General features: G+C 49.0%; 1 protein-coding gene across 7 annotated transcripts in view; it reads right to left on the bottom strand.

Annotated features, from left to right (window-relative positions):
- CTBP2 (C-terminal binding protein 2) overlaps positions 1–27,894 on the bottom strand; it is a 130,058-nt gene that overhangs the window by 35,378 nt on the left and 66,786 nt on the right. For 5 of the 7 annotated variants that reach the window (XM_084772707.1, XM_084772706.1, XM_084772708.1 and 2 more), the window contains one exon: positions 63–222. The exons of the other annotated variants lie outside the window; for them this stretch is intronic. In XM_084772707.1, coding sequence (XP_084628833.1) covers positions 63–120 — 58 coding nt within the window. In that variant the 5' untranslated portion in view covers positions 121–222. The remainder of the gene's footprint in view (positions 1–62; positions 223–27,894) is intronic. 7 annotated transcript variants of the gene reach the window in all.

Genomic DNA, 27,894 nt, shown 5'->3' with positions numbered 1-27,894 from the left:
ATATCCAGTGAGCAATCGTGAGAGGGTCTGCGTGAGGACCCGCCAGCCACGCCGGCTCTTACCTTCACAGATTCTGTCCAATCGCTGTCGCTTGACTTTGTGCTTATCCACAAGGGCCATTCTTTATCGAACTTTGCAACTCTCTGATTCAAAAGGCAAAGCAGTCCGCTAAGAACTTAGGGGACCTCGCGGGAGTCTGCGTGCATTGCGCCACTATGAACCCTGAAACAAGGAGAAAAGAAGCCTTAGCTCTCCGGACACCTCTAGGACACAGGCCAACAGGTCATTCGTGGTGACTTCCTGCCACTCTCTAAGAGGGGACCTGCTGGTGGTCCGGCATGCTCGCCTCCCAAAACATGGGTGGGGGCTGCTCCACGTAAGCCTTAGCAATCTCCTGTTTTCCTACCCTGCGTCAGTCAGAAAGCAAGCCGGCAGAAAGGAACATTTGCCACGCGTTGCTGAAAAACAGCAAATGGCAGTGAGCGAGCTCCTCGGCTACGGATACCAATTACAGACCAACCTCAATTATTATTTCAACTCCAAGGCCAGAGACCAAGAGACAGCTGGCTGGGATCTGCCATTTATTTCTCTGAACCACAAAAGTGCTACACAACAAGGTGACAGCCTCACAGACAGCCCTGGAACACTGTGTTGCAAGTCCTATGTAATTGCATGGTGGTGCCCACGCACACTATGGCTACCTCCGGGGGCCTGCACTGGGCAGTTTTCAAAGGTGCATCCTTTCCATGAAGGACTTGCAGGGGCCATGCACCAAAAAAAAAAAAAAAAAACGAAACGTAGCGCGATAACACCACAAGCTCCCTGCCACACTGTTTTCTAGAACCTTCCTCCAATGCAGGCAGCTGAGCTTGCATTTAACTCCACATTCCTGGACTGGCAGTCCTGGCTGACCAGTGGCTTTTAAGCATTTCCATGATGACCCGGGATCAGAAGAGGAAGGACCTGGTCAACGTTCGCCCTGATCCAAAGTACCAGCTCATAAATCGCAAGGCAGACCCTACTGTCTCTCCCTCAGGATGGCAGCCTGTCATCAGTCGCTGTGAGGATAGCAGCGACCCATCCTCCTGTTCTTTGTCGCAAAACCCAGTGTGGTTTAAATCTAACAGCACACGTGTGTGTGTACACACACACACACACACACACACACACACACACACACACACACAGTTCTCATCTATCACGCAAATTATGCAGAGAAGGGAGAAAACGAACGCTAGGAGTACTTTATCAAAGGTCCAGGCACAGGCCTGGCTAGTAAAAGGTAGGCAAGTTCTTGGTAATTAATGGCTAATTTCCCAGCAATGTGGCTGGAAAAGCATCTGAAAGATTTATAGCAATAATTATGTGAATTTGAGGAAGGAGGAGGGAGATAGGAAAAGGCAGTTCCTAGCCATATGAAAAACGACCACAGTATCCAAAGGACACCAAACTTTTCTAACTCAGGCAGCTGCCTAAAGCAAGCCAGTCACCACACGGACACATGCACAGGCCATGGTGCCACTGTCGTTGGGCTCTCTTTCATGAAGGCAGCCATGTGAGAACAAGCCCCTAACTCCAGGAAAATGGAGATAAGACAGACGGAACAAGACCGAGGAATATCGGCCGCAAATGCACAGAAATCTGACCGCAGCCCACGCGCTCATTCATCAGAAAGCCCGGGCTAGCCTGGGCTAGCTAATTCACTCTGCTGAGGCTGGGGCTCTGATGAGTTCCTATCCTTGAACTGCCGCGGAGATGAAAACCGCCAGCACTGTGAGCGGCGGCAGCACGGGCTTTGCGGCCTCCTCCTCCTCCAGTGAGCTGTAATTATTCTTTCGGCTTTTCCTTTGAATTTTAATTTGTACAATTAGACGGCTTCTTAAAAAAAAATTGATAAAGCAGAATCCTGATCATGCAATCAGAGAGCAGCTAGCGACTTACACAACTGGCTGTATCTTATTCCTCAGACTGTGGCTGATGCTTACGCCTGGCTTTTCTGGGGCTCGTCTACGGAGTCCAGTGAAGATCCTGAGCTTCCTACCCCTCACATCAGCAGGCAATACAGACCTGTGGCCCAGCCAGCATGAGTTTTGGCTGGGGGGTGGGGGGTGGGGGGTGGGGGGTGGGGGGGTCGGGGCGGCAGTGAAACACAGTTACCACCCCTCCCACAATATTTCTGCTTAAAAAAAAAAAAACGATGAAAGACATTTTTCTCCTTTTCCCTCCCAAGAAACAAGCTATTTATGCGAACTAACACAGCCGCTGTACAAATGCCAGGAACAAACATGCCTGGTAGTGGAGCTACGCATGGTGGTCCACACTGCACCAGTCATACTGGCTGAGCTCCCAGACATCAATCACAGACAACCCTCTGGGGTTTGGTATGAAAAGCAACTTTGCCCTTTAGGTCAGTCCTCACTCTTAAGTCATAAACTTCCAGCCAAAGGTGAATCAAATATCATCTACCAATATCATACGTCAAAATACAAAAGTACACATATGGAAGGGGGAAGAAAGTGCAGGCAGTGCTCTGGTTCAAGTCTGTCGTTGCTGAAATCAGAATTTGAATCAGGGGAGTAGGGAAGCCATAGGAAGGCAGGGGTTCTGTCCTGGGGGCTCCCTGTTTGTGAAGCAGGAAAGGCATTCCTTGTATGTCACCACGTCTGTGACCGACAGGAGACTGTGCACAGCCTCTAGGGACTGCGCTCCCTCCAGCTTTGGGTTTGGTCCTGACACTTCCTACATCAAAGTCCTCAAAGTATACTGGGCCTAAGGCAGGGAGCAAATGCAAGTCAAGTTCAAAGTCAAGAGGAAAGTGGGATCTTTTCGTGGAGGGGGAGGAGGAGACGGCATGAAGCTCAACCTCAAGACAGAAGCAAAGGAACACTGGGCCAGATCCCAACCCAGAGATGAAAGCTCTGGCTCTGGCTGTCCTAGAACTTGCTCTGGAGACCAGGTTGGCCTTGAACTCAGAGATCCGCCTCCAAGGTGCTGAGGCTAAAGGCGTGCACCACCAGCTCCCTGTCAAGAACACTATTTTCTTTTATTAATTTATCTACTTTTTTCTTTTTTTTAATGTGCATTGGTGTTTTGCCTACATACGTGTCTACTCGAGGGTGTCAGATCTTGGAGTTATAGCCAGTTGTGAGCTGCCATGTGTGTGCTGGGAATTGAACCCGGGTCCTTTGGAAGTGCTCTTAGCCACTGAGCCATCTCTCTAGCCCCTATTCTTGGACTATTGAGGTCCAAACGTTGTTAACATTTAAATTATACGTGGTTCTGAGCCTCATGAGAAAATCCTGCAGCATCCCAGCTAGGGCTGGAACCACCCTGCTGTCTAATGTATCCACGCCGTATGTGCCACTTGACCATCAGCTAGTCAGTATCTAAAACTCAGTTTTAGTTATCCAGTTGACTCTTACAGTGTAGAAACACTTGTTACAGTATCAATTTTACTTCATGGTCAAAGAGCAAGACTCAAATTGGCAATCTGGTTATGCTAAAGTGGGACCGACGTCACAGGTGTGTGTATATACAGGGGGGAAGCTATGGAAAGACCTCAGGCTTGTCTGTGGGGGAGTTCAGCCAGACACCAGGACTGCTAAGCAAAATTACTGAGTTTGCAAAGAAATTACCTATCAATTTCTAAAACGATTTGCATGGACCAAGCTGGTGTGCCCCCCTAAATCCTTCCCGGTTGGAAGCAGTCCCCCCGACAGGTGCCACTTACTTGAGCCTTCTGAGTTCCCATAACCTTGACTGGTTGGTAGAGGGAGGACTGTCACTCCCTGAGCAAACAGTTGCTTCTGCAAATGCGTCCTTTCTTTTCTTTTTCCAGTGTGGATAGAGCTGAGTGGAAAGGAAAGGCCTCCCTTCCCAGAGTGCCCTGTTCAGGCCCTAGAGGTATCATAAGAGGACCCTTTCCTGAGATATAAAGTCTCACTCAGAATCCCAGGGACAAGCCAGTCCACCACCCAGGAAGGAAGCTCTCTTTTCTCCAGAGAGTGCCCTGAACCCCAGGGTGACTGGGCCAATCCCAGGTCACATACCCTCAGAGCCAGATCCTCATCTTCTGGCCCCCAAAGCCTAAGCTCAGTGGTTTAGCCCCGGCCTCTTTCCAGTCCGAGTAGCTCCAGCATGTGGAAGAGCTGGGAATTTATAGAGGTACCATGTCACTCCTGACACCTTCTCCTGGCTGTCCTCGGGGTAACCACTGCAATTCTATACTAGAAAAATAAAAGCAAAAATAAATAAATAAATAAATAAATAAAATCTGATACTATATGATCATAGTGACTCAACTAGACTGATCCATCGTGAAAGTAAAATATATGGTCAATAATTTAGCCAGGTCAGGTTCTGCCACTGTCAGTGTCATAGAATGTGTCATAGAATCTGAAGGGTGTACTTTGGTGACAGAGGGCTGGCTTCTATTAACTTGTAGGTGGCCCTGGATTTGTGCTGCAACATCAGTTAAGAGGCAGGGAAAAGTTACACAGTTTGTAAAGACAAAGAAATGGACTCACTGTGCCACAGAGAATCCACCAGGCCAAAGGCTGAACTAGTCAAGGCAAGGTGATTAACTTTAAGACCATGGCTTTCCTGGAATAAGAGAGTGGTTCGGGTACTGCCTTTTGAGTCTCAAGACTTCTAAATATTTTTCACTTGCTAAAAGTGATAACCAAGGCAGGAGGATTTGAGCAAAAAAGACCCTTTCGTGTTCCTAATTGGTTGTTTTATTTGGGTCACGTTGGGAATCCAGCACGGGCCTTCGCATTCTACAGAGACTCTCCAGAGTTTTCACACGTTTTAAAAGCCCTTGTCCTCCAAATATGCCTTGAAAATAAATATTTTAGTTAATAATAGAAGCAGAACGGAGGAGGATAAAAGCAAACAAGCAAACGTCCATTCAAATTAAGAGGCATAGAACTGATGTCTTGTGCTCCGGCTGTGTGGCCGAGCACTGCGTAACGGGATCTGCAATCTCACGTTCTACGGGACAGAAAGCTTGTCTAGGTGACAGTACTCAGCATGAGAGATGTTTTGGAATGTTTTCATGTGAACAAGATGAGGATGCCACCATCAAGGAAAAAAAAAACAAAAAAGAGTACACAGTAGTTAAAGTTCTCACAGAATGTCTGCAGAGGGGTCACCATACAACTGATGACCCAGCACCCCAAGGATTGTTGCAGACAGAGTGACAAAAACGCGCACGCACAGTGCATTCCCTGGGGCTCAGTGCTGTGTGCAAGCACAGGATGGATGGCCACCAGCAGCTGGACCTGGGAGTTGAGCCACAGTGAGACCCAGTAGGCATTGCATCTTTTGACAACAGCGCGGAGATCACAGGCTACACACAAAGACTGCTCACTAAGTTGCAACACAGCAGATAACATAACATATATTAATATATATATATTGTGAACGCACATCGTTATAATAATAAAATAATCAGATATGTGGGCTTATTGTTAAATTTGGACTATTTGTCTGCGGAAAAATTACTGGTTCTAATGTAATTTTGATTTAGCTCAACAGAAAACATATGAAGACATAATCTAGTCAAGGCAATTTTAGGGCTTAGTTACAAATTACAGCAATAAAATCCTTTTTACAAAAGAATCTTTAAATCTTGGTTATTTTTGTTTTAAATGCATCTGCCTCTTGATTTTGTTTTGACCACAAAGCCTCCTGACTCGTCTATGGGTTGCCAGCCCAATTTGGCAGTACACTTGCTGTCCCTTAAGAGACCCAGTGGCTTACCTCTTGACATGGTGAGGGCCAAAACGCATGTCCCAGGACCTACATCCTACTGTCTATACCTAGGTATCACTAAAGCAATGGGGTACAAGACGCGTTCTGACCTACTCCTTCGAGTCTTGCTACTACTAACAAGATCAGGGCCTGGGAAGCATGGGCCCCAGCAATGAGGCTCTCCAGCCAGCAGAGGGCACTGCTCACCCTGCCTGGACAGCCCCAGACTGCAAAGACCAGGTAGCTTTGCCTGGGTATCGATGTCAACTCCATGAGAATCCTGAGAAAATTATGTCCACTATCCTTGAAGGGAAGGCCTGACCACTGCATGTCTTAGGAAGCAAGGGACGTAACACTGAAGGCACCTGGCCTCCCTCCTAGCCACGACTGCTCAAGGGCGGGGATGTGACTTGGGAAGAAGAGAATGCTGTGCCGCCCCCTCCCCATTGTCTCACACCTCCACTGAGAGCCAATGTCCCCACCAGCTTCCCACCTCAGGCTGAGAAAAGGTGGTCCAAGGGGCAGTGAGTAGTTTCCTGACAGTGTGGGGGTTCTGACCCACAGAAGGGCTAAAATTACATTATGCTTGCAATTCTCATTTAAAGATGTGCCAGCAGTGGTGACAGAAGATGGAAACAACCTGGCAGTGACAGGATTGAAGACAGAATAAATGGGAGGGATGAGGCTATACAGTTCTGCTAAAGCCTGATAGTGGCCATTAAGCCAAAAACTTGGATATTGGGATGTGTGGTGTGTACACAATTGAGCAACTGTTCCTTGACAGTTTGGTCCCTTTGTTGTCTGAACCCTTTGTTCAGAGTAGATGCCCAGCCCTCAATGGCAGGAGAGGGAGACAAGAGGAAAAGGGACTTCCCATTTAAAAATAATTATGTTTTATTAATTTACTTTGGGGAACAGCATAAACCTCTGGGTGTGTGTGGAAGTCAAAGGACAACTTCTGGGAATCGGGCTCTTTCCTTCCCACCATTTGGGTCCTGAGTTTAAACTCCAGGTGTCAAACTTGGTGGCAAATACCTTGAGGCACTAAAACTACCTGGATGGCCTAGGTTTCCCAATCTTAGAGAAGGAGGGGCTGAGGCCAGCAGGGCCTCCGCCTGTCTAACATACCAGCTTTGCCAGTCAGAAGCCCCCCCCCCCCCCCGTGATGCAGGAAAGGAGGGGTTTGCTTAACTCAATGACGTCATAGGAGGACACTGTGTCCCACCTATCCCATTCTCTCCTTAGGACAATCACCTTCTCTGACTGTTACTTCAAACAGTTGCTGGGACAGCAGGATGTCATCAGAGCACACATTTGTTTCTTGATGTGATATGACGTGTTTAGCTTTTGGAAAGAAATGCTCCAATATGTGGGAGGTGAAAGGGCCTCAAGGAGCCCCAGTCTCACTCATCCCCCCTCCAAAGGAAGACTTCCTCTGCTGTGCCTCTCACATCCGGAAGGGATGGACCGGCATTTATGGGTTTTGCACTGCGGGATGGCAAATTGGCACAACAAAGCCCTGCATTCAAACAATTTACAACCAAAACTATTAAAAGAATACTGTGGCTCCTGGTCTCTTGGGGACCTCCACGGCCTGGCAGCCATGCCGTATTGCAATTTCTGCTATGGCAAGCATACGGATCAGGTTGGCGTATGACTTCAGACATCAGATGAAAGACAACTGTGCCCTCCAAGCATGGCCATGCACATGTTCTTGGAGCGCCACCAGCAACCGTCTTTTAAGATGTCCTATGCAGAGGCTTTGGCACTCAGTTATCTGTAGGGAACCAGGGTCAATACCCAGACTGCAATCAATACCCCAGGTCTCCGGGGGAGAACACTCTAGCCCGGGACACCCAGCTAAGCTGAGTAGATTCTGACCCCAGGAAATGAGGATGACAAAGCTTTGTGGTTTAAATCTCTACACTGAGGTAATTTGTCACACAGCAATAGATAAATAACAGTATGCTTTAAGCTGCCCATCAAATTGACTATGGTCACTGACACAGTGCAGTTCAACAGGAGAGGCAAAGCCAGGGATCCACTTGTAATGCAGGACACCAAGCTCCCAGCACCTACAGGCTGGAGGGCACTAACAAACATACCAAAGGCCTTAAATCCTGGCTGCCTGTGCTGATGTTAGCACTGTGATATATCCACTCCGTGGACTCCTGGGGTAAACTCTATTCCGCTCACGTCAGCAATACCCGGCAGCCCCAAGAGTGGAGCGTCTGCTGCTAATACCCCAGACACTTAAAATAAATTCCAGGGCTACGCTCCACATGTGCACGGTTAACTAAGGCACCCTGGGGTCTCCACACTGACTCAGGCACACCCATAAATCTGGGGGACGTTAAGAAGATCTGTCAGAGCTTGGGCCCCATATTAAGAATGCCATCTCCCAGGCCACCCTCGGCATGATAATTTACTTACTGGGTAAACAGACCCTCTGGCTCCCTTGGAAGTAAGTGGTCCTTGAACCACAGCTCTTATAGCAAGTGTGAGCTCCAAGGGTCAGAAAATACAGGTAAACACTCAAGGCAGTCCACAAGTCACAAACATGGCCGTTCTTGTGATGAGAGACACAAGGTGTCAGCTTAGAGATGGCAAAAGCCCCAACACAGAAACGCAGGAAGAAAAAAACAGCTGGAAGAGCGACCGTGGCCACAAGCACATGGGTTACGTGTACCAAGAGTACCTCAAGCAAGGGCCGCAATCATTAGTTGTGTCATCTTTCACAACTTTCTGGAGGCCATGGCATCCCTGAAGCCTGCTCCCTTTTCCAAAGTCACCAAACCCAACCGCTGGCTACCTTCAAATGCCCAGACTTCGTAAGGCCGGCTCACCCACAGTCAATGCTTTCTTCTTGACCCCACCTCTCCCAGGAACAGCTCGGTACAAGCGAGGGAGTGAGACCCAGCCCCAGGGCCCGGGCTAGAACACACCAGCTACTTCCCGCCCCGCCCTGTGACTTAGAACCACTCAGAGGCCATGCTCTCTGGAACCAGCAGGACTGGTTTGAAAAGTCATGGGATAGACAGACAGAGAAAGCCAGGGGACACAGACCTGATGTGAGCAGAGGGGCCTCTTTCTGACGGAGCTGGCGGTGGGGAAAAGCATTACTCGGGCAAGCATTAGTTTTAAAAGTCAGTGCACGGAGACCAAATGGTTCCGAGCGGTTCCAGGTGGTCAGTCACTCAAGTGCAGACACCGTGCTGACGGACCTCACATCTAAGACACACAGAAGACTCCCCCACACCCCGACAACAATGACTATCTGGGTCTTCATATCAGCTCTCTGGCTGATCCCCCCCCCAAAATCTCAGGTATTTGTAAAGCATAGGTACCCAAACCCTACCCCAAAAGTCCAAAGAGTAGGCTGCTGACCTAAGTTAAGTTGGAGAGGCCGGGGAAATCTACCTTCTCTCTGCTGGAAGCTTATTTCCTTGCAGCTCGTTTTACAGAAAAGCTAAGAACCGACTGCTTGTCTTCTGAAGACCTGATAGATGCCTGGTCTCTTGAATGAGAGGCACTGGCCAAACTAACTCCTGTGGGCTCAGGCTCTCTAAGTTGGGCACTCTCAGATCCTGCAGGAACCAGTAGGTCCCAGATCCCAGGCCACATCCTCATACAGAGTTCTGGGAGGTTCTTTCTCCTGGCCCTAATTATATGCTGGTTGTCATTTCTGCAGTCTACCTACCCCGTTGTGGAAAACAGCAGCATCTCTCTTTTCAGCTTGGAGCATGAAATGCTATGGGACACGGGTCAGACCTCAAGCTCCACACAAAACCCAGCAGGGCAGAAGCCAGGCTGCTAACTCAGAAGGCAGGGCATTAGGAGGGAACCCGGGAAGGGTTAAATGGGTTTTAAGAACAAAATGGATGAAAATGGCTTCAATACAATTTGATGAGGTCAGCGAGTATGGAGGCCTAATGACAGTTGTAAGAAAAAACATCTGGCGGTGTCAAAAGGTCAGCAGGAAGTGAGTGAGGTTTACATGGCTCTGATTGGCTGGACTGATACTCCTGGAAAGAGACACACATGGCTTAACTTAGCCCTGGAGGGCCAACAAAACCCCTTTCAATTGTCCTCTGACCAGCTCCGCCTCTGGGGTCCCCTGTCTGGGACCCTGACAGGCAAATAGTCTTTGTTCGACCACAGAGGGCCACAGGGTCTAAAGCCCTCTGGTGCAGTAGCCTTTCGGGTGTGGCAAGTAGCAGGTGTGCCCTCCCTCCTAGGCCCCAGAATCTCCAGCTTTATTTTGCCCTGGAACATGCTTGGGTCACCCCACTAGCACATGTTTCAATAAATCCATCCCCATAAAAACCAAAACAAGAGGCTCCTTTGGAATAACAGGAAGTGCTGGTACACAGCCTGGCTTAAAATAGGGCTCATTTCATCTGCTGACAAGGCTTTGGCCTCAGAGCCAGCTCACCTCTCCTGTGCTCCTGCAGGATCCCAGGCTGCCCCCCTTCAGGGGTGGGGAGCCTGGTCTTTGTTACCAAAGCCTGGCCCCATCTTGTTTCCTGTTCACAAGCCCCTAAATGGCCTCCAGGGAAGTCGGAGCAGCCCCGCAGCAGGGATCGGGCCTGGTGCTCTCCATAAACTGAGAGGCATGCTTGCTCGCACCCTTCCCAACGCATTCAGCAAGACCACAAGGCTTTGGAGCCAACAGCTGACCGGTCTCTCTGGAGTCCTCCAGTTTTCACATAACCCCAAGCCCAGAAAGACACATCTCTCTGTGGACATAACTAGCGTATAGTGGGGGCAAAGCTGAGTGCATCTCAAAGGCTATGCTGGAGAAAGACAAGGAATAGCTTTCCTTTTTTCCCAGCGGTACTTACTTTAAGGGAAGCAAGCACTAAGAAACCCACAACAAAATACTGAGATTCTTCAAGTGACAGCCTGAAAACCTCCCATAAAATGATTGGACCCTTGCAAGATGCTCCTGTGCATGCTCCTGCCTGCAGCCTGGCTGCCTAATCCTCTCTCCATGGTCTTCTGCATTTATGTTATTTATTTCAATTTTGGAGGGAACGGGGGTCTCAGGTAGGCTAAGCTGCCTCGAACTCCACTCGTTGGCGAGCATGACCTTGAACTCCTGATCTTCCTGAGTGCTGAGATCACAGGCATACACTCCATTTATGCAGCACCGAGATCAAAGCCAGTGAATCCTGTCAGCAATGTGCAACCGAGACACACAGATACAGAGAATCAACTGGGTCAAACTAGACTCCATCATCACCAAAGTCATTACGCAAAGTTCAGAAGGTATACTTCTTCAACACTAAGAAAGTAAAGGCGGGGGTGGGGGGGGGTGGGGGGGGTGGCTGTGGGTTGGCCACAGTGCAGCTAGAAGGATAGCTCCGTGGCTAAAAGCACTGGCTGTCCTTCCAAAGGACCTAGCCTAGGTTTGGGTCCCAGCACCCAGCTCACTAACCACCTGGAACTCCAGTTCCAAGAGTTTCAATGCCCTAGTCCGGCCTCTGAGGACATTGCATGATTCATATACATACATGCAGACAAAACACCCACATACATAATAAAAATATGCATGCATATACATAAAAAAGGAAGGGAATTTTATTTTGTACACAGTTCACAGTGTGACCTAGCTGGGGATAAGACATATCTGTTCTCTTTTCAAGGAACTGAGTCAAAATGAATAATGTAGGTGGGCAGACAGACAGACAGACGTACAGACAAATTCTGATTCATACCTATCCTGCTAGAACCACAGGAAGAAGCTGAACCAGATGCCATCACATCTTCTTGTACTGGATGGTCCCAAATCAGGGTTTTACATATAACCCTAACCCCAGGAGCAGCCATCTAATGGATCTGAAGCAATGGGGTGATGGCTTGCAGGTGTGTTACTAGCCTTTGTCTGGGGGGGGGGGGCTGGGGAGAGGGAGAAGGGGGTTGCAGAAAAGAGTATGTGTTTGGGAGCTTGTGTGGAGTTTGGCTTTGCTGATCTTTGGGGCAAGACACCGAGACAGTGAACAGGATCACCCTGGAGACTTCACAGTTCCGTAGTGAACTCGGCACACCTCTACACCAGGCCCACGGCCCCACCAGGGGATCACCACTCCCAGGGAGAGAGCCAAGATTCCAGGCTGCTGCTTCTTTGGAACTAAATTTCCAGGATGGGTGGGTGCAAACCTGACACTCAAGTCACTCCGAGTGCGGCTGCGCAGTGCATCCACACAAGCACTCCACCCAGGCAAACAAAGGCTACAGCTGCCTGGGCTACTCCGTTTCCCACTTTCACTGAACAAATCATCATGGCTCATGACCTGCTCTTTTGTCTCAGGGACAAATCTCACAGTCACAAGGCGCTGAAATCTAAGACAAAGTCAAAAGTAGCTTTTAAATGAAATCACCAATTCTCCCCGTTGGCCACGATATTGAGTATGTGGCAACCATGACATCACTGGAGGAAGTGCGGATGCTTAGGCTCCGCCGGTTCTGGAGCTCCCACCTCACTTCTTCCCACAGGATGCTCAAGTACCATGTGGCAGAGGTGGAAGAAACAAGAGGGGAGGGGGGTTGTCCTGTCTTACGACGAGTATGTTAGTTTTATAGTCATATAAACCAAAGTAACCCACTTTCCCACAGGAGACATAAAGCCTGGTCCAGGACTAATCTACCTGGGGAAAGGGAAGGGACATCTGTGCATGAGTTATGCTGTTCTGGAATCTTCTACCTGGCCCAGGAGGTATGCCTGAGGGCACCACAGCCCGCCCCTATTAGACCCTGGCCTTGTAATGCTAGCCTTTTACTGGCTACATACGGAGGGGAACAGCCCTGGTATGTATCATTTTATTTGCACTCAAAACATTCTTCCTGGAGCCAAGCCAAACAAGCTGAGCACACTGTTCTCAACTAAGGCCTCTTTAAAAGGGCTTCCTGGTAGCCCCAGAGTGGAGCTTTCGCCCTCTGGTGGACACTCCCTGGGGCAGACAGAATGCTTCTTACTCCTAGCTGGGTGGATAGCCAGCCATGCTGTCCCTCACCCTTAACAGCCTGTGGGCAACAGGTGTGGTCATGAGGAGACTGCAGAGCTCAGAGCCCTGGGAACCTCAACTGTACTCGTTCATTCTCCAGAAACCTAAGAAATGGGTTTGTTACCCTTTTCTTTTTTAAGATTTATTTATTTATTATTATTATATATACAGCATTCTGCCTGCATATGCACCTGTACACCAGTAGAAGGCATCAGATCACAGTACGGATGGTTGTGAGCCACCATGTGGTTGCTGGCACTTGAACTCAGGACCTTTGGAAGAGCAGGTGGTGCTCTTAATCACTGAGCCATCTCTCCAGCCCTACCCTTTTCACAAGAGTAGAATTGGTTCAGATATCCCACCTAGAGGTGGTGATGGTGGGGACCCTGAACGCAGGTGGTCTGGCTACGTCCACGGCTAGCTAATAAGACCCAGACTCCCATACGTTGCACCCCATTTATTTTCAATGTGAAGAAAGGCCTTACACCACTGCCAAGGCAGAAGTGAGTGAGCCTGCAACTGGGCTCAGATGGAAGGCGGTATACACAGGGGCCAGCTGAGGCCTGGGTTCTGCACACTGAGTTCTAGACAACTGGAAAAAAGGGTGACCTGACCTGGGAGGTGAGGACGTACAGGGGTGCTCATAAAACTCACACTGCATATTCAACCAAAGGAGGCTGTCCTTGTCTTTTAATAATTCACGACATAAAGCAGCCGCTGTAAGGAGACAACGAGCAAGATTTGCAGGGCAGGAGGAGTTTGTGGCAAGGACTTGGGCCCTCACTGTGTTTGAATGGGTCCGAAAACAAAACTGCCCATCTGTGGGCTGCTGCAGAGAGGGATCCGTTGTTGGTATAGCGCCAGGCCTGTAAGCAGGAAGACCATACTTTGATTCCCAGAAGAGCCAGGTGTGGTGGCATGCCCTTGCAACCCCAGGACAAGCTGTGGATTCCTGGGTCAGCCAGCCAACCAGCCTAGCCTGCTTGGTAAGTTCCAGGCCAATGAGAGACCTTATCTGAAAGAGGGAAGGGGTGTGCCTAGGGGCAGTGTTTGGGGAACAAGACCGGAAAGGCTCAACACATATCCAAGAACACAAATGAACAAAACGCTCTCCCCTGTTCCCCCCCCCCCCAATAAGACAGCCCATCTGTGAAATGAGGAGTGTCATTACTTTGTGCAACTGCTAGGAAGACTCTGGAAACAGATCCAGTTCTTCATATGGTGGAGTTTTTAGTGAAGTGGTCTAAATGTTCTCTCTGGTGGGCTAAGAGCACGCCGAGCCGCAGGGAAGGGCTCACATTGAGCAGCGACTTTCTAGCTGGGCCTCTGGGAAGCTGGCTGGCCAGGCCTTTGTAGCGTCTGCTCATCCAGGACACTCAGCCCCTGAGGAGCAGTGTTCAGCCTTGAAAGGCTACCCTGACAGACCCTGTCTGCCAAGGCCTCACTGCTGAATAGCTACCACTAACACCAGCAAGAAAGACCCACAAGCTAGCAGCCACACTGCCCTCTACACAAAGCTCGCTGGAAAGAAAACCACAGATAGTTACTCTAGGTACATCTTGAAGAAATCCAGACTGTGTTTATCTGCAAGCCACATTTGTACGCACAGGCCACAAGGCCCATCGTATCCCAAAGAAGGCGGAACACTGGTTCCCTGCCTCTGCCCTTAACCATGAAGCAAGCATGGAGAGTGCGAGGCCACTAATGAGGCCTCATCAACACAGCAGTCCGTATGACATTCCTCACACAGAAGAATTCCTCAGGTCTTCTCAATAAGCACAGAGATGAGACACATTTCTTGTACTTTGGCTTCCGTCGAGTAGGGAAAATTAATTGCCACATAAAATTGCTGATTCCTACTAAATGAAACTATCCGACTTATCAACTCACGGAGGGTGCAAACTCAATAGTGGCTTAACTGCACCACCTGAAATACCGTGGTGTTTCCTGTGGGTGACAGCTTTACGAGGCATGTAAAGTTTTCTGAATTCATTCGCGGAACACAAACTTCCAGGGTAAACAAAGACACTGGCTGGCTAGGGATTCCCTGCGGGTTTTGTCACTGGATCCTTCAAGCTAGACTCCTCTCAGCCTTCTATGACAGAGAAACCCAAGGGTCTCACCTGCAGTCACTGGCCACTTCCCAGGCTGTGGCATCACCCTGGGCAGGGGAGCTGCCCTCGGGTGACCCAGTTCCTCAGCCCCCAACAGTTCCCATTGTATAGAAATAAAATTACTTAAAATGCATAAAAAATTAAAATCGGTCAATACCTTGTTTTATTTTCTGCAAGGGGCATGGATTTATAACCATGTCAAACAGCTTAATAGACATTTAAGTGGGGGGTATCTCAAGGGGAGGGGGCAACTGCTGGGTACAGGAGAGAGGAGAGAGGCAGGTGACATCACATCACATCACTCTCTCCAAGGGCAGAGGCCATCTTTACTAGTACACCTGTTAGAGAGTGGGCGCATCACCGTCAGTCCATGGGATATTTGTTTATCTAGTCTCTGCCCTGTGCTTGTTCACGAGCACACGCATTCCACTGCCCTCCCCCTTTTCCAGTTATGGTAAAAGAGAAAGAGTCGCCAGGAGGCAGACAGAAATGGAGAGGAACCGCCACAGCTAGGTAATAAAAGTGGCAAAGCTCCAAGGTGGCCAGCTCAACTTCCTGACTTCAGACAAAAGCCTGGCAACCCTGCCTCCTACCAGCTAGATCCCCAGTGATGGACTGACTGGCTTCACAAGGTCATGGCTGGGTCAGTACAGATCTCTCTCTCTCTCTCTCTCTCTCTCTCTCTCTCTCTCTCACACACACACACACACACACACACACACACACCCCCTCGGTCTTCAAACTGGCCAACCCTAAACAGAGGGCTTTAAGCCCCCCGTCCTCCCTTGGCTTGGCAGAAGGTCTTTTTCCTCTATTTGTCTGAAGCATCTGTGTTTCTCATCCCCCAATAAGTATCTTTCTTCAACTACAGGTTCTGTTGACAGAGTTTACGAGTTCTCTGCTGCCTGTTGGTTTTTTGTTGTTGTTGTTGTTGTTTTGCTTTTTTTTGATATTTGCTGCCTTTTAATTCTTTAACTGGTGCAGACCCCTAGGACTGCATCACCTGGAGCCAAGCAACCCCCCCACTTCCTCAACTCAGAAAGTGCAAACCTTTAGAGACCCTCCGACTAAGGAGATCTTAAAGAAGAAATCAAGTGGTTCTGCCTCAAGGGAGACCAGCCATGACTCTGAAAATCTACCAACAGTGAAGAGCCACGAGAGGCTGGCATCATGGAGGGCATTCTTGCTTTGGATTCTATAGGTGAGCTGGCTTAGGGCTGTGTTAGGATGATGTTCTTTACCCTCCTCCCAAAATGCATGGTACAGTCTACATGTGGAGGTCGGAGAAAGTCATGGGAGCTGGTTCTCACCGTCTTCCATGTTGGTTCTGGGGACTGAACTCAGGATCTTCAGACTTGATGGCAAGCACCTTTATCCACTGAGGTGTCTAAGCACCCTCTCTTTTTAATCAAGGTTTTTATTATGCTTATTTACGGCGTGAATGGACACACACCTACATGGAGGTCACAGGATAACTTGCCAGCATCAGTTTTCTCCTAGGACTCACACCCCCACTCCACTCAGCAGTCTCACCAGCGGGCACCTTTACCCACAGAGCTGTCTCACTGGCTCCAGGACCCTGTGATCTTGGTTAAGTAGAAAGCTGGGACCAGTTCAACCTGGGTCTTCCTGTGGTCACAGGTTACTAACCACATGTTGATTTCTCCCATCTACATAGCTACTCCAATTTGTCCCTTGGTCAACCTCAGCTCCCCTCTACCCAGAGACAGGGGGGCCAGGCAGGGATTCTGCCTAGAGCCATAGGAAGCAGGACAAGACTGAGACCTTTCTGGTTTGGTTGCTTACCTCAAAGACGGTTTTGTTCTTTGGTGAAGTTTTACGTTTTAACATTTTAGTTCCCCAAGGCTCTCCACCCCACTGGTTTTACTGCTTAATGAGCAGAGACTATTCTGGAATGATTATCTTGAGCGCACCTGCAGCTAACCTTACAACTGCTTTGCATAGAACACGAAATGCCCAAGAGAACTGCTGTTCGGTGATGAAATGCTTGCTTCCAGGAAACATGCTCTGCTCTCCCGCCTCCGCCCCCACGGGCTCCTCTGCACATGGCCTGTAGGTCAGGCGGCCACTTCGCAGAAGCCCACTGAAGCCATCCCTGGGATCTGGCCTTGCTGGGGGGGGGGGGGGAGAGATGGGGGGTGGGGGTGGGGGGTGGGGAGATGAAGTTCTATGAAGCCCACCCCATGAGGGCCTGTTTACACTGCGACAACTCAGTGTGCTGTGCACCCTCGTGATTTGTGTGCATTTCTGGATGTATGATAGGGTCCTAAAATAGTGCAAAGAATCCGAGGAAAGGGGGCTGGAGTGATGGCTCAGCGGTTAAGAGCACTGACTGTTCTTCCAGAGGACCGGGGTTCAATTCTAAGCACCCACATGGCAATTCACAAGTGTCTATCATAAAAATTAATAAGTTATATAAAAAAGAGAATCTGAGGAAAAGTCAACATTGTAATGCTCTCAATTGGCTGCCTAGTCCCTTCATGACAAGGTAGGGCACTTCTGGCTAAATGGGGCAGACTCACAGGGAGGTTGTTCCTGGGGAGGGAAGTCAGTGAGGGTTCCTGACAAAGAGTAGAGACCATGCCAGTCTCTCACGCCACCTGCAGGGCCAAACTCATGGAGAGGGAGGGCATCCTCCCAAGGCTCTAGATTTTGGTCAGAACTTCCCGACCCCTCACTTCAGCTTCCATTAGCATGGTGAAGGCAAGGTACAGCAGCCACTCCGATGGCATCTTCACAGAGTAAGAAAGCAGAGCCGCACACATCAGGGCCACATCGGGACCACCAGAAGGAGTTCAGGCCTTTGTGTTCCCAAGGTGTCAGGTGCACTGGGGATGCCAGGCAGGTGGTACAAGGTGTACACAGTTTAACAGGAGAGGCAAGTGTGTGGAATCATTTTGCATGAGGAACCAGTCATGAGGAATGGGTGGGTAGCACCGAGAGACTAGCAAGATGGCTGGGCCATGCTGGTGACATCTAGGCAGCATCTTTGCAGTGAAAGATTGTGGAGAAGGACACTGGCTTTGCATTTGACAGACGACACTGCTCTGGCTACAAGATACTGCGTCCATCACCAGAACCGTCACGTTTGGGAATGCAGAGCTCTAACAAGAACTGCTTCGCCAAGAGTTTTAAATGTGGCCCAAAGAAACTAGCACGGTACTTGGTGTTTCTTGGTAAATGCCTGTAGTGAACAGGAGCATGCAGGGCAAGGCCACTTACCTCCCCCTATCTGCTCCCACGGTCTTCCCTGGCGGCTGTGGAAAGGACTGGTCAATGGCAACACCAAATTCCCCCTGAAGCTCACTCAGGCTTCAATGCAGGGCTAGCACTCTGTGATGACACCAAGACCTGAATGCCTGCAACAAGGGCAACTTGGCATCAGCTGACCAAGTTATAGTTTTGTTTTGTTTCTCCCTCATAGGAAAACTGCCCCCTATACAACCCACACCACTGCCCAGGCTGATCATGAGACATCAGACAAACTACAGGACAACCCAGGGACTAAATGACTAGGCTTAAAACGCAGATCACCCATAGCTCAGACGCCAGTGAATAAACACCCGGTCATAGAAGTAGCACGCCACTGAGAAATGCTGCCTGAGGGAAGCTGGGTGAAGAGAAATAAAATTACTCATTGAGCCATCTTTAGCTCTTTTATAATTCCCAAGCAGTTTCAATCTTGCCATCTAGCTAAGGCTGTGATGGTTGCCAAGGTCATAAGCTTAGTTGAAAGGAGGCCTTGACTTGTTTCTGCACTGGATCCCACAAGAAACACCAAAGTGAGGACACCTGTTTGCTGTCCCTGACTCTAGACACCTGTGGCCTCTCTCCAACTGTCAACACCTAAGTACAATCACCTCAGTCAGATAAAAGTCCAACGTACAGCCTATGAAGCCACCTCCCAGGCAGGGCTTTCATCTGCCCATTTTACAGAGGGCCCACCATTCCAAAAGCCTGTCCTGTGGTGGCAAGCAGCGTTAGATGGGCACCCACCACCCCATACAACTGGATGGTCCTCACCTCAGCTCGAATATACAACGGGCAGGAGCCACAGGGAGAGGAAGATGCAACACTGCAGGTGAATTTTGTTGCCAGGCAATAAGCCCTGCTGACCCCAGCTCCAGAGGATTCTGGGAAGGGTAATGGTGGATCCAGAGTTCTGCTCCAATGATCTTCCTGAACTGTGGAGGCCCTGTCTCTTCTGGGTGGATGGGCTGTTTCTAGTTACCACTCTTAAACCTTACATGCAGGAATTTACAAAGCTAGTAACTTAAAACTAAGGAAAACATCCATTTACACATATAGACTCATCATCTTCTTTCTCTCAAAATAGCAACCTACCAAGCCCTCAGAAGCAGATGGGCAGGCCTGCAGTCCCAGCTACTTGGGAGGCTATGGTTGTAGCAAAAAAAACTAGCTGGTTCAAGGACAGCTCAAATATAAGGTAACTAAGTGGTAGCGTTCGCCTAGCATGTGAGAGGACCTGGGACAACCGCCAGTACTGGATTAGTGGTCGATAAAAACGAGAATGTTCTTCCAAAAAGGCAGGCTGCAGGCTGCAAGGAAACAACAAACACCACAAGCAGGATGCACCCATGAGCCTTATCTGGGACTGACTCTGTGAGCTCCCAAATCCTGCCCGGAGAACACGCAGCCCATCTCCCTCAGCATCTGAAGCCTTAGATTTTGGGGTTCCTTCAAGTGACCTTATATAACTCCATTAGGCCTCTGATCATCCGTCTCCTGGTTCTACCGCTGGGAGATAAACGTACAGAAATGTACCAATATTCACGGAAGGGCCTGGGGCAGAGCAGACACCATCCCCGGACGGCCTTCAGGTCTCTCCCAGCTGACTTCTCCCTTATCAAGGCTTGCCAAGGTAAGGCCCAAGCCCTTCTCAAGGCAACCAACCCAGAGTACCCAATAGGCCCTTCTGCTGGGATTAATTATCACTGCAAACCACCTTTCACAACATCCTCAGGGTTGAAATTCTTAAAATCAGAGTCAGGAGAGGTCTAGCCCACAAAGCACCTAATGACAACCAAAAGACATGTGCTCAAAGTTTCCACTCACTGCCAATGTGAGACTACAGGGAAGAGACCTTTGACACTACCTACTTTGTGGAGGATCACACCGGATGGTCTTCTGGTCCACCACACCTCCCTCTACCGGTCCCCCTCAAAAAAACAAAACAAAACAAAAACAAACAAACAAACAAACAAAAAACCCAACAACAACAACAACAACAAAAAACCAAACAGGAAGCTAAACAGAAACTAGAAATGTGAAATGTTTCCTTTTCCTCACAATACCCCCTCCCCTCCCCAACAGAGGAATTTAACAATGCCAACAGAAGAGGCCTCCCTCTTCCAAATAGTGATTAAGGATGTTCGAAAGTTGTTTCATTAATTGTAACAAACATGACCTTAACTTAAGAGGCTAATGAGAAAATTTAGGTAGGAGACACACAGGCACATACCATTTTCTGAATTTTACTGCCAAGTTTCAAATTGCTTTAAACAAAGAAGTTTAAAATAATTTTGACTCATTTTTCTTAAAGCCAGGTGCACTCCTGTAATCCCAGCACTTTGGGAGGCAGAAGCAGGCGGATCTCTGTGACTTCGAGGCCAGCCTGGTCTATAAAGGGAGTCCAGGACAGACAAGGCTACACAGAGAAACCCTGTCTTGGACAAGAAAAAAAGAAAAAAAGCTCCGTGTTTGTTTCCACTGTCTCTTTATGGTGATTTTTTCTCTCAGCTCACTTTATATAGACTATTCCCTACATACTCAAATGTTCAGTGTCCAAAGCAGAGGCTGTAAGTCCTCTGTGTGTGTGTTGGGGTAGGGGCAGGGGTTGTCCTGCTGAGATCTGGGCTGATACACACTTCAGGCATGGCACTAGAGGTCCGGGGATTTGGAACATGCCAGAGAAACCAGGCAACAAGCACCACACACTCTGTAAACTGCTGTCTGAGGAAGGGGCAGTCGGCTAACAAAAGTCAGCCACTTGTGTGGTTGGCACCAGCCCAAGCCAACAGGATATCAATCCGGGCATGCCAAGACTACAACAGCCGAACAAGATGCCGAGAGGGAAGCAAGACTAGAAAAGACGGCAGTAAAAATTCCCAGGACTCAAAGGAAAATGGAGCAAACGGCCACCGGTAGCCAGCCAAAGGACCAAGGACAGACAAGTGGGCCAGGCTTCAGAGGGAATTCACAAAAGTGAGGCTCACTAGGGGGGCTGAGGAAACCGATAGCAAATAAAACCTCTAGCCAACAGAGAATCTTTTAGAGCCAGAGTCCAATGGTCTTCCTTCCAAGAACTAAGAGACCAGCAAGCTAACTCAACTTTGCCAATTGCAGGTGCAGACCACCGTATCAAAATACACCTTCCAACTCCTCCCTCTGCATAGATAGTCACTGAGAGCTGGCAGGCCAGAAACAGAAAGGGAGGATGGAGAGGGAATCTGGTGACTTTCCTATGCAGGAAGATGGGTCAGTGCAGCCAATGTGCTAACTACAGATGTGGCAGACACAGCAGAGCCGGTGCTGGTGTTTTTTCCAAGGTGAGGATTCAACTCCAGGTGCCCAATCCAGCCCACGCAAGAAGGCAACAAGGAAGTAAGTACCAGGTGTTCCTGGTTGCTCCCAACGCTATGGACCACTGAACACCAATGGGAGGTGTGCCCCACCCCCAACCACCTGCACATTTCAGGCCAGGCACCGGAATCAGCCCAAGGCAAAAGAGAGTGAGCCCAGAGCAGCAGGCGCCGCCAAAGTTAAACCAGAGAAAAGGTTGCTCTGAGACTCACGTGCACCTGCCCCTTCAGGACTAATTATCTTACAGAGCCCCAAATCATTAACAAAATGTTGATTACAGTTCTGGGACTCATTTTTAAACTCATTACTTAAACTGATGGATTAGATAGATAGATAGATAGATAGATAGATAGATAGATAGATAGATAGATAGATAGGGCGGGATGACAAACAGCTGAGGTTCCAGCTTCAGAGAACACAGTGTTGGGGAAGGGAGCACAGCCACGGTGGATCCAAAACCGGCTCAAGTCTTTAAGTGAAAGACGAATGATAAGCCATTCTCAAGATTTTTTTTTTCCTCTTTGCAAAATTGCAGAGGCTACTGCTGTTGGTACAGATCTGCAAATTCACTTTAATATTGGTGATGCTTGTTTTAAAAAAAAAGCCCAAATATACCTGATTAGTCTATGGGATCCACATTGTTCACCAATGAGCATACTGCACAAAATGACACTATTTTATACAATTTATTGATTTGTATACACACACACACACACACACACACACACAGGGTCACGCACGAGGATAATATAATGTGTTGAACATAGCTTTTGTTCCTGTTTGAGATGGTCTCATTTGCAGCTGCTACATACCCTCAAGTTGGCCTGGGATCTTCCTGGGACTCTCCTAGCTCTGCCTCTCATCTCATGATAGGATCACTGAGATTAGAGACACCATATTTTATACGGGTTCTGAGGATTCAAAGACAGCTCCTCACCCTTGTGTGGCTTATCTACTGAACCATCTATCTAGTCCAAGCAAACACTTTTTATAAAGCAAATCAAACAACCTTGATTCCTATAGGGATTTAAACATAAAATGAAAGCCTGACAGATTTCATCAAAAAGTTTAGAGAATACAGGTTTGTTGGAACTTGATTTATAAAGTGGCCCGTGCTGTCAGATGACAAATGAGGGGTCCAAGACAGAAGACTCATTTGCTATGGCCAGGGTTGAGCTGGATGCTGTGTGATGCCATCTCATTTAATCTCAATGACAGAGGAGGTTCTGCACAGTTCAGACGTGGACTCGATGGACCCCAAGCCCAAACTAGTCAGTGGCTTTGAGATGCTGACAATTTTCTAAGCACCATGAGTACTAAAGGCTCTCACAGCCTGAGTTCTGCTGATGCCCTGGGCTGGACAATTCTTTCTGGTGGGTGTTCTAATCACTGTGCCCTGTTTGTTAGCATATTCCTGACCTACACACCCTAGACACTTGTAGCAGTCCCAACTCTAGATATGCTGGCACCATAAACCAGTGTAGTAGTTGGTTGGGAGGTAGAAATGGGTGAACCAGAAAGAAGTTCCCAGTCACGTTCAAGGTGTGAGAGACCCCAACTGTTACAGGAATCCTGCTTGGTCAGTAAGAGCATTAGAAGACCTGACTAGGAGAAGATAGCCTTTATAGCAACCACTGTCCTACCAACACTAAAATGTTCAGGGAGCATTGTGACACCAAAGCCTAAATTCCAGTAATTGCTCGCTGTCCCTTTAAGAACCTTGCAGGTGAACCTTGCAGGCTACTTCCTGCTGCCTTAGCCTTTTCTACCAGGTATTACATAGCGCCCTGAGGCTGTTCTTCCTCAACAGTTGCTGATTCAACAAGATAGTGAGGTCTAAGTAGGGGAGAAGTCACAGCCACACAGCTAGCGTTAGCCAAACCAGACCAACCTCTAACCTCTGTCTGGGAATGACAGGCTGCCTCGATGCTTGTCCTGGCCTTCAACACCTAGAGGTTCTCCCCTAAACCCAGCCTTGCCTTCTGACACATTCGCAGACATGAGAGACTTGTCTGCCCGTGAGACGGCGGCTGTCTGCAGAGTCAGGAATTTGTCTGACTTTGACCACCACATGCAGAGCCCAGGAAAAGGGAAACTGAGAAACGGGACGACCACACTCTTCTCACTCAGGTGAGAAAGAAAGAGTCCAGAAAGCTAAGCCACCTGACTTCTGCATGGAACCAAGACGCAGCTAAAAGTCTTGTGTGGAGCCATGGATGAAATGAAATGTAAAGGCACTAACAACAAAACGTAACAACAGATTTGCGTTAGAACCGAACAGGCGCAGGTGGCTCAGCAGTCAAGTATGCACAGGTCTTACAGGACCCAGGCTTGGTTCCCAGGACCTACAATTGGCAGTTGATGACCACTTGGCCCCCCCAAGCTCCAGTGCCTCTGTGGGCACACTTGTACTCACGAGCATAAACTACACACACGTACGATCAAAAATAAAACACATCTTTAAGAGAAAATGACAAAACAAAAACTACTTTAAACAGCCGGATGCGGTGGCACACGCCTGTAATCCCAGCACTCAGGGAGAGAGAGGCAGGTGGGTCTCTGTGAGTTCGAGGCCAAGGCTACACAGAGAGGCTGGAGGGGGAGAGAACAACTGACAACAACAAAAACAAACTACTTTAAGATAGTGAGAATGCAAAAGAGGAGAGAATATTTTAAGGCAGGCGTCCTACTTAAGCTTAAAACGTCAGGAAATTCCTGCACTTCTAATACAGTAAGATTAGAATCCCTTCCCAAACACAAGGCCAAGAGCCAGGAGATGATTCAAACAGATAAGACCAAGGAGCTATAGCTCCATTAACTGTTCAAATTCCACTTCAGGGAAAGGCAAGAGAAGAAAAGGGGCAAGCTCTGCCCCCCTTTTAATCCACTGTCCCTCTCTTTTATTTTTCTGATGTGGAGAGAACGTGGCCCTCATGCTGGGGGCCCTTTGACCTTGGACTTCTCGGCCTTCAGAACTACAGGCCAGTGAATTTCTATTCACCGTAAGTTATCAGCCTCCGCCTTATCTTAGTGGCACACACCAGATGATGACACAGTAAGAAAAACCTCAACAAACCGATTTATAACGCAGACTGAAGACTGGCAGGTACTGCTGGAGGAGACTGCCAGCACAGCCCAATTAGGCCATAAACCGGGGCCTAATCGCATCAGGAAAACACAACTGAAAATGCCTTCAAACACCACTACAAGTCTACCAGGGGTGCTAAGAGGTGGGAAGCCTAGGAACAAGAAACTCCTGCGTGTAGGTGGCAAGAGCATAAAGTGGCAGAAGTCTCTGGAGCTAGACACTTGGGCCTCAATGCCAACTCCAGAGCAGAACGGAAACACAGCTGTTAATACAGCCACAGAGATACAGTTAAAATGACCAATGAACATTCCATTTCCATTACAAGAAAATCCAAGATGCCTGACGAAACAGCCCACAGCCAGCTAGCCTCCTCACATTCCGGGACACAACACATCAACCCTTGTATGTTCCCCACATCAGGGTGTTCCAGCTGCAGTTTCCCTCACAAGGACCCTCTCAGTCAGCCCAGAAGGCCCCACACACCCTGTACAGCTTTACCTAAAAGACAGGCCAACGCTGCTTTTCAGCCGTCGAAGCCTCGGTTTCCGCTAGGAACCTTCTTCCTTCATCTAGTTCCTAGGTGAGTACCTCACTCTGCCACGCCTCTCCCCCCCCCCCCCCCCCCCCCCCCCCGCACTCACCCACTTCAGCATCCGAGAGGCACAGCTCACTGAGTGATGGTGTGCTACAGACACATCTGACACCAGTGCCATTCAGGGCAGTGTAGCTTTTGGGTGGCCATTGATAGGGAAGGGGGTTGAGACAGCTATGCTGTCCTCATCCCCAGGCATGCCTGTGGCCCTCCAGATTTCTTCCTTGCAGAGTCTGAACTTAGAAAATGCTGTTTCCTTTTTAGACCTCCTTGCGCATCCTCCTCTAAATGGTCTGTTCAGCCAAGACTCTTCTGTCCAGTTACTTCCTGCGAGCCTACTACTAATTACAACAAGAAATAGCCCTGTGGTGATGTCATGCAAACTTTCACTTCCTGTAGTGAATGAATAGGTTGGGCCATCGGCCATGCCCAGATGCATCATGCATCCATTTTGGAAGGAAACCAACATGACGGCTTGCACATGCCATGAGAGGTCTCCTGTCTACAGGGGCCTTCTGAAGGCTTTCTAACTTCCATAGAAAGCGAGGTGTGCGGGATGGGACAATGGCTCATTTGGTAACGTTCTTGCTGTACAAGCAAGAGGACCTGGCTGTGAATCTTCAAATCTTCTGCACTCATGGAGAGAGGGGGGTGGGGGTGGGGGGGAGAGGGGAGGAGGGAGAGGGGGGGGAGTGGAGGGGGAGGGGGAAGGGAGTAGAGGGAGAGAGAAGAGAAGAGAAGAGAAGAGAAGAGAAGAGAAGAGAAGAGAAGAGAAGAGAAGAGAAGAGAAGAGAAGAGAAACCACAGCACTGGGCCACTAGGGGATGCTGGTTGGCAGACAGTCTATGTTCAGTAAGAGACTCTGCCTCAAGGGAATAAAGTGGAGAGTGGCTGAATAAGACAGTATCTTCCGGGCTGGATAGATGCCTCAGCAGTTAAGAGCACTGACTATTCTTCCAGAGGTCCAGTGTTCAATTCCTAGCAACCACATGGTGGCTCACAACCATCTATAATGAGATCTAGTGGTCTATCCTGGCCTGCAAGTGTACATGCAGGCAGAGCACTGTACACATAATAAATCAATAAATCTTTAAAAAACAAGTATCTTCCTGTTTTCTATGTATACACTAGAAATATAACGAATATAATACATGTACCCCAAAGGTACAGAGGAAAACATGTAGTCTCTATCTATATGCACGTGTACCAACATACACATGTACACTTGTACCACATCACACACATACGTACTCACGCATACATGCACATATACAGACATGAAGAGTACCAATACCAACAAAATGCAAGAGAAAAAGGACACTGATCATGTGGAGGTGGACACAGAGGCTCACACACAAAGCAAAGCCACACTTTCACAACATATGTAATGAGGTGTGGGGCATGAAATACCACCAGTCCCTGGAGTGTATGAGGCAAGGAGAACTGAGTTCCCTCATCTCCAGAGGTATGGGTGACAAGGGCACAAAGGACAGGTGCTTCCTTCTCTTAGCCTCGTTCCTAGAGTAACAGGGAAGGAAGGACCAAGTGCCAGGCTCCAAGCTGCCTGGGCTCAAACAATAGCTTTACTCACCGCCCCCACCCCACCCTGGCTTCACCTGACCTGGCAGCCAACACCAGCCAGAGTTTAATCTTCTGAAGGGATCAAAGAATAAAGCTGTGCCCAATAGCACGTTCTGGAAAGCTCTATGCTTGGGATTTTCAACAAAAAGGGCTTTCTCCGCGGTGGACAAACAGGAACTTGCCCAGAGGAACAGACCAGGTTAGCGGATGACGTGTACCCTGAGGAGGCTGAGTGTGATGAGGCTGCTAACCACGCTCTGTAAGTTCACCCAAAACTTGTTTCGGGTTCGTCCTCATCTCACCTCTATAAGCAGTTCATCTGAAGAGAGCCACCTCTTGGAGCCTGTCTTTTCCTATCAGCCATCTTGGACAACGGGGATTAAGAACCAAGCCTGACTTTGCAACAGGCACTAGGAGGGAAAAGCTACTGTGGCATGAACTTGTCATCACAGCTCCTCCAGATACAAGCAGACCCCTTCTCAGGGAATGTCCCAAGGCTGGCCATAGAGACCGGTATTAGAGGCACCATCTGGGAAATGCTTCCCAAGGGGCCTTGGGCTTCTGATGCACATGGTAAGACAGGCTTTTTTTTTTAAAACTTATCCATGAGCCCCCTAATCATTTTTACTAAGATATTTTTCTCTTATGTGTATGAGCATCTTGCCAGAACGTCTGTATGTGCACCATGTACATGCCTGGTGGCAGAAGAGGGCATCGCATACCCTGAACTGGAATTACTGAGCCAACATGTAGGTGCTGGCAATGGAACCCGGGGTCCTCCGTTGAAGAGCTCTCAGCCACTCAAACCCGGGGTCCTCTGTGGAAGGGCTCTGGGCCACTCAAACCGGGGTCCTCCATGGAAGGGCTCTCAGCCACTCAAACCGGGGTCCTCCATGGAAGGGCTCTCAGCCACCCAAACCCGGGGTCCTCCGTGGAAGGGCTCTCAGCCACCCAAACCCGGGGTCCTCCGTGGAAGGGCTCTCAGCCACCCAAACCCGGGGTCCTCCGTGGAAGGGCTCTCAGCCACCCAAACCCGGGGTCCTCCGTGGAAGGGCTCTGGGCCACTCAAACTGGGGTCCTCCATGGAAGGGCTCTCAGCCACCCAAACCCGGGGTCCTCCATGGAAGGGCTCTC

This window comes from Acomys minous, assembly GCF_964271855.1.
Source record: "Acomys minous genome assembly, chromosome: 2".
NCBI classification, from domain to species: domain Eukaryota; kingdom Metazoa; phylum Chordata; class Mammalia; order Rodentia; family Muridae; genus Acomys; species Acomys minous.
Note: the sequence above shows the minus strand (reverse complement) of the source record. Positions and strands in the feature narration are given on the sequence as shown.